Source organism: Rosa chinensis, chromosome 7 (assembly GCF_002994745.2).
Source record: "Rosa chinensis cultivar Old Blush chromosome 7, RchiOBHm-V2, whole genome shotgun sequence".
NCBI classification, from domain to species: domain Eukaryota; kingdom Viridiplantae; phylum Streptophyta; class Magnoliopsida; order Rosales; family Rosaceae; genus Rosa; species Rosa chinensis.
In genome coordinates this window covers 33,282,003-33,292,935 of record NC_037094.1, presented here as the reverse complement: position 1 = coordinate 33,292,935, position 10,933 = coordinate 33,282,003, and the positions used below count along the sequence as shown (strand labels likewise).

General features: G+C 36.4%; 1 protein-coding gene across 2 annotated transcripts; it reads left to right on the top strand.

Annotated features, from left to right (window-relative positions):
- The first annotated feature begins 308 nt into the window (after positions 1 to 308).
- On the top strand, positions 309 to 7,528 carry LOC112175536 (uncharacterized protein At4g18490). Of its 2 annotated transcripts, XM_024313215.2 has the most exons (16): positions 309 to 431; positions 1,754 to 1,846; positions 1,991 to 2,117; positions 2,364 to 2,612; positions 2,711 to 3,418; positions 3,749 to 3,937; positions 4,011 to 4,112; positions 4,318 to 4,449; positions 4,916 to 5,107; positions 5,198 to 5,375; positions 5,540 to 5,607; positions 5,733 to 5,769; positions 5,896 to 6,054; positions 6,745 to 6,855; positions 6,951 to 7,038; positions 7,137 to 7,528. In XM_024313215.2, the coding sequence occupies exons 2-15, from the start codon at positions 1,783 to 1,785 to the stop codon at positions 7,008 to 7,010; spliced, it is 2,376 nt and encodes a 791-aa protein (XP_024168983.1). In that variant the 5' UTR covers positions 309 to 431; positions 1,754 to 1,782; the 3' UTR covers positions 7,011 to 7,038; positions 7,137 to 7,528. The 2 variants fall into 2 exon arrangements, with proteins under 2 accessions (XP_024168983.1, XP_024168984.1); XM_024313216.2 differs by lacking the exon at positions 4,011 to 4,112.
- Positions 7,529 to 10,933: the final 3,405 nt, after the last annotated feature.

Here is a 10,933-nt window from a genome sequence, read left to right as displayed (position 1 = left end):
GTATAACTATAAACAAATTTTACAAATTAATAATTAATAAAGAAAGAGATTATTTCAAAAAAAAAAAAAGTAAGAGATTCTATTTAGACTTTAGATTGTTTGATTCTTCAGCGGATCGTTTTGATTGGTTGTTTAGACTTTAGAATTGGCGCGAGGATCAATTTAGCCAAAATCATAAAGAAATCGGCGCATGTAGCCCGGGTTTCCAATTTTGGGCCCAAATAGAGTGACCCGTTACTCTCAAGCGCAAAATGTATTTGATTAGCTTTAGAAAGGGCGCGCTAAGCCTTAATCCCTTCCCGTCATATAAATAGCCAAAACGCGCACACATAAACACATTCCTCTCTCTCTCTCTCTCTCTCTCCCCTCTCTCTCTCAGGTTCACAGCTTTCCAGCTTCTGCGATCTCTCTCGTAGCCGGCGTTGAAATCTGTAAGTCTTCTCGGTTCTCATCGTTTCGTAATGCTTAGGGTTTCGGATTCGGTAGTCGAGAAAATCAGCTCGATTTCTAATCCAGTCGCCGTTCGCTTTGTGCATTTCTCGATCGGTTACGATTATCTTCCTCTAAAATTTTCTTAGTTTCTTGTAATTTTTCATATAATGTAATGTAATTGATTACTCCTTGTTGATCGCACTTCGCACAATTGCTTGATTGTTTAGCTCCGATTCGTAGATTATGGTTAGAGTCTAATGTTAGTGTGAAATCGCTACTGTTCTTGCTCGCTGGATCAGTTTGATTCCAAATTACTGCCTCAATTTTCAAATTTTGTGCTTTCTATTTTCTAACGTGCTGTGGTTTTTTTTTGAAATGAAAAAGACGATTCTGCTCGGAGTTAGGGTTTGCCTGATTTGTCATTGATTCCAATTTTGCTCTTAATTGTTTTTTGCTAAATGAGAAGGTCCTATAAAGAGGTTTATTTTCTAGAATAATGAAAAAGTGCGCAGCAGTTAACAATTTTTACACTAGTTTGATGATGAAACCGAGGGTTTGTTTTTTCAATTCTTGTTTTGAACTTCATGTTTCTGATCAGGTTTTCTGTTAGAATTTATCATGTAATTTATCTTTAAGCTTGTGATCAATTGTTACAGAAGTTTCTTTTTGTCACTGTTTTCTCCCTGGTTATATTGGTTACTCAAGAAATGGTTAGAGCTTTCTGTGTGTGTATTTTTTGCTGGGATATTGAAAAGGGGAATCATTTTTTTTTTTTTTAATGAAAAAGACGATTCTGCTCGGAGTTAGGGTTTGCCTGATTTGTCATTGATTCCAATTTTGCTCTTAATTGTTTTTTGCTAAATGAGAAGGTCCTATAAAGAGGTTTATTTTCTAGAATAATGAAAAAGTGCGCAGCAGTTAACAATTTTTACACTAGTTTGATGATGAAACCGAGGGTTCGTTTTTTCAGTTCTTGTTTTGAACTTCATGTTTCTGATCAGGTTTTCTGTTAGAATTTATCATGTAATTTATCTTTAAGCTTGTGATCAATTGTTACAGAAGTTTCTTTTTGTCACTGTTTTCTCCCTGGTTATATTGGTTACTCAAGAAATGGTTAGAGCTTTCTGTGTGTGTATTTTTTGCTGGGATATTGAAAAGGGGAATCATTTTTAAAATAAGGTTCCTAATTTTCCTTTTCTCATCCTGCAATTGCATCATGGTTGGATAAATGGATAGCAACAAAAAATTTGTAATGTAGACGAGAATTGAAAGTGCCTTCTTCTTTTCGGATCCACAATGAAAAGTTACTGTCTATATGCAGAGATTAGTGATATCTACGTCGCTGTGCAAATGGCAGAACCATCAAAGGGGAAATCATCCTCTGCTGATCAAAAGAAAAGAAGCTCTTTTCTAGGTAGTCTCTTGGTTTCCCTTAACTTTTCCTTTGCTATGTAAGTAGTTGGATGCTACACGTATGTGGAAGTAAAAGCTACCAGCCTTGAATTTTTCATTTGAAATTAATAGCAGAATCTAATCCTGCAGTTCCTTTTAATAACAGATGAGGAAATTGGTGACGATTTCCTCAGCTCCTGGAAATCAATGTCAGTAATGAAAGATGATGGGATGGATTTCAGCTTTGATACAGGGGCCAAAAGCAAGAAAAAAGTGTTTGACTTTGATAAGCTGTAAGTTCTAGAAATTCTTCTATCTAACAAAAACTAAAGAACTTAATTGTTAAAATTTTATGTGACAGTTACTTTCATCTCTTTGTTGTGTGGTTTCTTATATAATGGTGTATTTGGTTTAATCCTTTAAAGTTTGCTTTTGAAAAGGGGATTGAAAAATGTTTCCTGCAATATTTTCATATTTCCCTGCTACATACATGTGTGTGAGTCCAAATTCTAGACAATACTTATGAGCTTCCTATTCAGGGATATGGATTTCAATCTAGACGGTGACTTCAACAAGATATCATCTTTCAAAATGGACATGTCTGATTTTGACTTCTCAAGCCCGCCCAAAAAAGATGCGAAAACCAAGGAAGTTGACACGTCAGACCTTGATTTATCAAGCCCTCCCAAAAAAGCTGCAAAAACCAAGGAAAGATCTGAAGAAGAACCTTCCACAGGAAGCCGTCAAGGGAAACAAGACCATTTTAAATTCTCTTTTGATTTCAATGAGTAAGCTTTGGATCTTCTTACGTGTAGTTGTTTTAAGTTAAATGAAATACACTCTGCATTTGCAGCAAGTTACCTCACCTATTTTTTCTTTTTAATAGGTTAGATAGTTTTGATCTCGATTCAACTTTGTCGAGAAGAGAAAAGAGTTCTAAGAACCAAGATAGCAGCAAAGAGGTTGTCTCTGATGGAGCTGGGTGCGAAGGCTCTAAAGTCGATCTAGCAGAAGGGATTAGTAAACTTGATGGTGTATCTGAGACAGTAGCCACTTCAAAGATTGATACTGTGTTAGTTGATCCAGGGAATACTAATTCTATGAATGACTGTGCATCAGAGTCTGAGACCTCTGGAAATTTTGAATTGCCACCTGGTCCAAGATGTCAAGAACAAATAATGTCTGAAAGCATAGAAGAGTCAAATCAACAAAGTGACTTACCTGAGAAGGCAATGTCCATAGAATCATATGCTGAACAGACAACACATGATCTGCCTGCTGAACTTGTAGTTGATTCAGATGGGGATGCTGGTGTAGACGGAAAGTATGACAAAATGCTGATAGGAGATGGTCCTAATCATGAAGACTCACCGTTAAAAAATTCATCTCCATTAGATATTGGTAGTTTGGGGAGTGGTGATAGGAGTATGTCAGGCAGTGATACTTTGACAGAAAATGATGAACCAGCTAAAGGTAGTTTAGATAATGGAGAGGCTTTGACTACATTGGTCTCGAGGAAGACATCACATGACATCAAAAGTATCAAGGGAACTCAAAACTCAACTTTAAAGCTTCCTTTGTCCACACAGGCCAGGTTAGAGAAATCTGTGAACCTGTACCAGTTGCCACCATTTTTATTTTGATTAAGTTATTCAAGACAATTACTTTGGTTTTGAACTATGAGAACTAAAAATAAAAAGGAATCCTTAGTCTTTCATATCCAGGTTATGATTGCATAGAGCATTTCACTTATGAGTTAATGCATGTAGAACTTTGTATTTTTCTTTGAATGCGTATGGCGAACAAATACAATATTGCATTCAGCAAGTATGTTCATGAACTGTGTAGATAACATTTAATTGAACATCATATATGATTTTTAGCGTCATAGCATTATTTATGTTTTTCGCTCTGGTTGATGCAGTGAATCCACAGTTGGTAAAGTTACGCTGAGAAAGGAAAGCGGAGCTGCAGAATTCTGCTCAAAGATTTCTAAGAGATTGGATGACACTGGACCTCGGTTGTATCAGCCACCATTAATAGGAGCTAAATCTCTCTTGTCTGGAAACAACAAAATTGGTTCCATGTATCTAAACCCTGTAATTGAGAAAGGGTAAGTGATGTTCTCTCATAAGAATTGCAATAGTTGACAGTTAAGTTATAAATGTTCTAATTACCTTTGACAGGGTGAGTGTTAATACTAGTGATGCACAACATGGAAGCAAATTGCTCACTACACCGGTGTTATTTGATAAAGAAACAAAAGTCAGACCTGTAATAGCTGGAAGGTAAAGAATGTTTAAAAAAAAAAAAGTATATCAGTTGAGCTTGAGGCACAGTATTCCCATAATCATTATAAGAAAAATAGTCTGGAAGTTCTGAACTTTGACATTCAATGGAATATGAGTTACTCAAAAAGGGAGCAACATTTTAACTATTAGAAACTAGAATACATTCATTGTATGCTGACTGTGTCCTTGTGATCATCGACAGGGAGGACTCTGATTCTGAAGGTGTACCAAAAGGGAGCAAATTAGTTGGATCTCCACAGCTGTGTGACAAAGAAGTAACAGAAAGGGAGCCTGTAGTAGGAAGTGAGCAGAGAAAAAATCTTAAAGATCTCAGGTGAGGCATCTAAATATGATCCTCTTCGATCATACACTCTGCTGTTACTGTTTAAAGTTGGACTTCTGTGGCTCTTTATATGCAGGGTTTTCAATTTCATCTATGACCACTTGTTATGACTTGGTTATTGCCAGTCTCCTTTTACATTTTGACAATTTTTGGGACAGATTTTCTTTTCTTTTCCACCTACTTTTGTGTTTATTCAATATTATTGAACCATAGTTTCTTTGAGATGGATATGATACTGCCAGATCTTTTGAACTTATTCTTAAACTTTCTTTGTTATTGAAAACGGGGCTTTTGAATAATGCTATCATTCAAAGATGGAACTGTGTTCATCTTTTTCAGGCACATGACAACTTATTTTGTTATTTGTACAGCAACATGCATAATTGTCCACAGAACCTTCAAGTGAAATATCTGATTGTTGATATAAGCTTCCTGGCCATCTGTTAATTTCTTGCAGGATTCAATTGAGTCCTTCCAGCTCAACTGAGAAGACAAGCAAACCCAGTAGTCAGAGTGTAAAACCTAATATCATGCTCCCAAGTGTGCAACCACTAAGGAACTCAAAGATCATTACTTCTGAAGGGAATAAACGTTGTCCTGACAAACCTGCGCAGAAGAAAACCAACATGTCAAGCTGGATATTTTCCAAGTAAGATGCGTTTATCATTGTTTCTCTATTCAGTTACTCTCTAGAATTGTTCTGATCGTTATTTTGAATCTTATTGATATCTAAATTTAGGAATATTGGTGGCAATAAACTTTCTTTGAATGCTGCACCTCAAAAAGAAGTTAAATCCCAGGAGAGTTCAGAGAAAAATAAGGAGCTGCAAGGCAATGTGGAAACGGAAACTAGGAAGATTGTTGGTGGCAGTGAGAAAATGCCACAAAACCTTCCCCTGAAGCGAAAAACTTTTGAGGTCATATATACTTGAAAACCATATGTTTTATTTAGGGTATTCTTTTTAGAATGATATCATGGCTATAACATTCCAAATTGGAGCTTCGATCTGTTCTGTCTAAAAGCTTTATGAGTTTTCTTAATTTATTTTTCCAAATTTCTTATAGAAAGTTAATTTTGCAGGGATTAAATCCAGGTTTAGCATCCTTGAAGCCTCTAAAACGCCTCTCTCTGTCACCAAGAGAAACCAGGTCTTCGTCTACTAGTACATATATTGGCAATTTACATTTGCAATCCCAATAGCTGTAGAAATAAATAGTAGTAATGTAGCAGTGATTTTTTGACATATCACATTATTTATCCCAAACACATGCAGAAATTTCACAGAACCTTCAAAAGGAACTGTAGAACAGGTTCGATCTCAAAAAACTTCGTTGAATTATTGTTTCAGATTGACTGCTAAATGTGTACAATTAAAATAAGTGGAAGCCTTATATTGGATAAACTATTTGATACAAACTTCTTTATGGTTTGGATAGGTTTGCACTCATGAAAACCATTTGGAGATCAAGACTAAGAGCCCAAGCTCTAGACTTGGTAGTCCTTGCATGGTGAATCTGATGGAACTTGAACTTCCTTCAATGGAAACTGATGAGAATGTTGAAAAGGCTGAAGCATATACCAAGGAGCTTGAAGATGTGAGTAAACTATGACATTAGTGCACTGGCTTGCTTGTGCAATATATACAAAGGATTCAAACACCTAACAAAACTTCACTTAACTTGTAGAAAAAATTAGGAGTTCATGGCATCATTATCTTCTTAACCTAATCGCAAAGGGCAACCTAAAGCTTTATATTCTTGCTGCCAAGTTCTAGAAAGACATCTCAAGTTTCTAGTATATTATAGGTGGATGTAGATGACCAGGAACAACTCCTAGGTCAATTAAGAATCAAATGTTGGAACCTAATGGGTAAGGATAAGGTAAAGGAACTGACAGAGAGCTTCAAAGACCTAGATAGGATAGGAGCATTGATAGAGATTATGGAGATGATATAGAGAATCATACTGAGAAATACCGTACAGTTACAACTCTTATTTGAATACATTGATCAAAGCTATATTAGATTACAGACTAGTCAACCAAACTCTGTTATAGTTGAGTTCAGTTATGTCTTTTAAAGGCATATTGATCAAATTTATGGCTTGTATGTAACAATATGGGGAGAAAATATAAGCATCTATAGATATGCTCTTTCCACCTTTTAACTCTCTGTAGTTTTGTATGGTATCATTCTGAATATTTATGCAGGGGTCATTAATCCAGTATGTAGTACTGCAATATATTTACCATTATGTGGTATAATGGTCTCTCTCTCTTCCTTGCAGATATGCAATATGCTGAAAAAGAAACACGAGGAAGCCAAAGAAATACTTGTAAGAGCTGTTGTGAACAACAATAATCTACTGATGCTTAACCATCCCATCTATGAAGCCAAGATATCCTTTCAATTTTCTTAGCTGTTACTGTGTTGTCCTTTTGTCTGCCATTTTGGTATAAAAATAAAGTTGCACATTCCTTAACAACTGAGAACATTCATAAAGTTAAGAAATTTGCTGCGGAACTGGCATCCAAGGAGCTTCAAGCATGTTGAAGAGGACCACCAGTCGGGTCACATAAAGGTATTTTCCATATGCACTGGTATTTGGCTTCATTATTTTCTTTAACACTGAAAACTGCTTGTCAAAATTTTGGTTCTAATGACTCATTTGAATGTCAGGTACATGTTATATCATGTTTCCTGCTTTGGTTGAGACGAAGCTGTTCTTCCGAGCACTCCAGCCAACATGGGCAAAAACTCAAATGGGATGCTTCAGAGGGATTAGTTTGCAAATTCGTTCTCACAATTTCTTCTCTTAACTTGAGCTGTTAGAATCTGCACAATATCATACCGGCTGAAAATATGGCAGTGGCTAGTAGCATCCTTTGTATTCTAGACTTTCTAGTTTTGTGCTTTCTGTTTGTTTTCCTTTGCTCATTAGATTTACTCTGTTGTTACTAGATAGGACACAATCAGGTTTCACTAGATTCTGTTAAATCACTCCTGAAATCAGGGCAGGTACTCTTTAAGACTACAACTGTATATATAAATATCACTTTCTCTTGTGTGGATGGATGTGTGTGCACTGTGTTTCATATGGATGATGCAAAGGATCATATGGTGTTTAGATTTGTTTCAAGGTACTTAAGGATTATTGTATCTACATGATTGGTGTAGATAACAAACATTTATCACTAGAAGGGCTATAATACGTAAGTCCTTTGTTCACTTCACTATTAGTTAAGAAGCTGTTGGATGTACCTGGTCAGGCCTTATGAGTCAATAAAGATGCAGAAACTTCATACGTTATGTTGGTCAAGTGATAACGTTTTCTGGTACCTAATTTATATAAGTAATGTTCATTATTGGTTTAAAGCAAGGATTTTCATCAATACACTGAAAAGACCAGTCTATCTGGTGCACGACATGCAAGACAGTTATAAATCGTTAGAAGATCATTTAAATTTGGTTCTTTTGCATGTTTCATGTTGTTGACGCGATTTGATTTTATATTTTCTGGTGTCCTTATTCATTAAGACTTCGTTCATATATTTTTGAATAACCATGTGGAAAACACCCAGACAAAGTTAAAGTTGGGAGTGGTATCTGTAGTTGCTCAGTTATGTTAAGAACTCTTGAATTCTTGTAGGAGATGACGAATTTTCTGTTCAGGGTCTGGACATTGAGACTCTGGTGGATAAAACATATACCTTTGTTTGTTCCCATTATCTGTCGAGAAGGCCAAGTTTTCTCCCTTTCGGATTTTTTTTTCCTTCCAATGTCTGATGAACAAGCTGGACAACAAAGACAATGCATATATGCTCAACCAGGTAAGACTGACTTCACAGGTTGATTTTGCAGCAGGCAACAGTCCAATTCAGGTCTAGAGAATAGCTACACCAGTTGACCACGTAGGTCTCTTAAACACTTATAAACCTAACCCTGCAGACCTGTTACACACACTCACACACTCATCAGTGTGCAGTATACAGAAAGTTCTGCACACGTTCTATGCTCTTAACTTCATAGTTTAGATTATTTCGGATTCTTTTAACTTGTTATCATAAACTGTAGAAGATGTATCCTCGTGTGTCTAGCAACTTTCATCAGTAGTAACAAACGAAAAGGGTCAGAATATGATTTTTTTTTTTCAGGATCTAGAAAGAGACTCAATTCAAGGCTAATTTGAGATTATGAAAACTGGTTTGGTTAGGACTTAGGACTCTTTAACATGATTACTTGTTGCACGTTCTCTCCCTACTATAATTCCTGTACACTTTTGGGACGGGATTGATTGTTTGTATTGTAGTATCAACACTCGGTGGAAGAGCAAAAACAAGAATACTGCTAGGGTTGATTTCTGTTCTGGTTGGTTTGGTTGCTATATTAATTTTGTTGCTCTATGCGAAGAAGGGGAAGGTGATTACTAGAAGAAGTGGAATTCCACGGGTACATACGACATCAGGAGTTTATGAGAGAGGAGCAATAAGGTTGTAGAATCAATAAAGATCAACACCCTAAACCAGTTAGCTGAACCATTTACTAAAACCTTTGACTGTTGTAGCTTTCCAACCTTGATACACTCAAAATGAAATGTCAATTTAAAACCCTGCATTAGATTGTAGTTAAGAGTAAGTAGGATATCGTTCTAAGCCGGAGATTTGGGGTATACTTCTAGTCAAAAATGTTAAACAAATTAATATCATTCACAAACTATAAAACAAAAACAAAAATAAAACAAAGTATATATTTACAAAAATTACAATATAGGGGGATTTAGAAGGGTTTGTATTCTAATCTAATTATATAATACATGTGATCGATCAAACCATGAATCAAGATAGAAGTAGGGGACGGAAAAGATGCAAGATGTAGTTAACAACTACTAACACGAAAAAGGGTAATCTAATCATAAATCACGGATCAAAATATATGAATAAAGAAATCAATTAAGAACAGAGATGAACGCACACAAAGTCCTTATTACTTTTCTTAGTTAAATTAACTAGATGAACGCAACATAGTTAACTCTATTAAACATGCAATGCTAGTGAGAGATCAAGTCATCAACAAAACACATTTAACGCACTAAACACTTACACAGTTTGATTGATTTAAGCCAATAACACAAGTTGGAACGTTATACAAGCATGCAAGACTCTTCATTGATTTACCTAAGTATTTATAGGTTTTCCACTTAGCAATTAAGACCTAGAATGCTAGAAATCTTAATTTGGATTCAATTACATGCTCAATCACAACCCTTCCGTTCCTCAGGTAACTGGAGTCCTAAATTCTGACTTCTTTCCTTAAGAAAATAAAGACAATAATTTCATAGATATAGACCAGTTTTTCCTAGTTTGACCAGGAATTGACCAATCACGACCAAACTTTTACTTTGCGACACTACATGCTTAAATGCTTTTAAGCTCCAATGAATTCCATTGGACGATATTTTATCAACCACACTGGTTTTTCAACCAAACATCTCTGTCCAATTCTGTAAAGCTTGTGGAACTTGCACAAGACCAATTGAAGTCAAAGTCCACCTCTTCACCTAAAGAACCATCTGTTCCAGCAACAAAAAAGAGACGGGAGGAAAACTGCCGGTGATCAAACCCCAAAGATTAATGCAAAGAAGGCAAAAATCCCAAAGAGCCCTAGCCTTAGACTCTCTACTACATGCGGCAGGGGTCGGGGCAGAGGGGGAGGTGGAAGAGGGAAAACATTGCAGCAATTGGAGATACAAGATAGTCATATGAATCAATCATTCACAAAAATTAGTACTCATAGGATTGCAACTGATCAATCAGAACCTCCTATTTCTAAAGGTATGGAGGATTTAACCCACCTCCAAGGTTGTGGCGGCCGGCCTATTAACTACGGCTGCAAGGGATCAATGATTGGTCTACCTGGAACTATCAAGGCTTGGGGAAGCCTTTGACAGTACAAACACTCCAGGAGATCGCCCACTCCCACTGTCCAGATTTTATCTTTTTATCGGTAACACACCAAAGTTACTCTTATGTTGATAGTATTAGAAATCAGTTAGATTACACTGAGGGTTTTAATGTGGAACCCATCATTACAGCAAGTGGCCTTAGTCTTTGGTGGAAAGATGACTACAAAGTGGATGTTATTGACTCCTCTAAATTTTTCATTAACACAATGGTTTCCTTCCCCTGTTCTAATTCTTTAGTAAGAATTACGTGGATGTATAGCCCCCCTTATGGTACGGATAAAGCAGCCTTCTGGGATTCCTGGAACAATAGAGGGAGAAGGAATAACATCCCTTGGTTGGTTATGGGATATATAAATGAGCTTTTGTGGCAGTATGAAATGGAGGGAGGATTTGTCTGAGCTAGGTGCTTTGATTCATGACATCAAAGGCCTTGTAGGTGTAGTGGGAGATGTTACAGTTGGTTTTACTCCCAGGCAGGCTAACAGAGTTGCTCATCGCCTAGCTAGTTATAGTT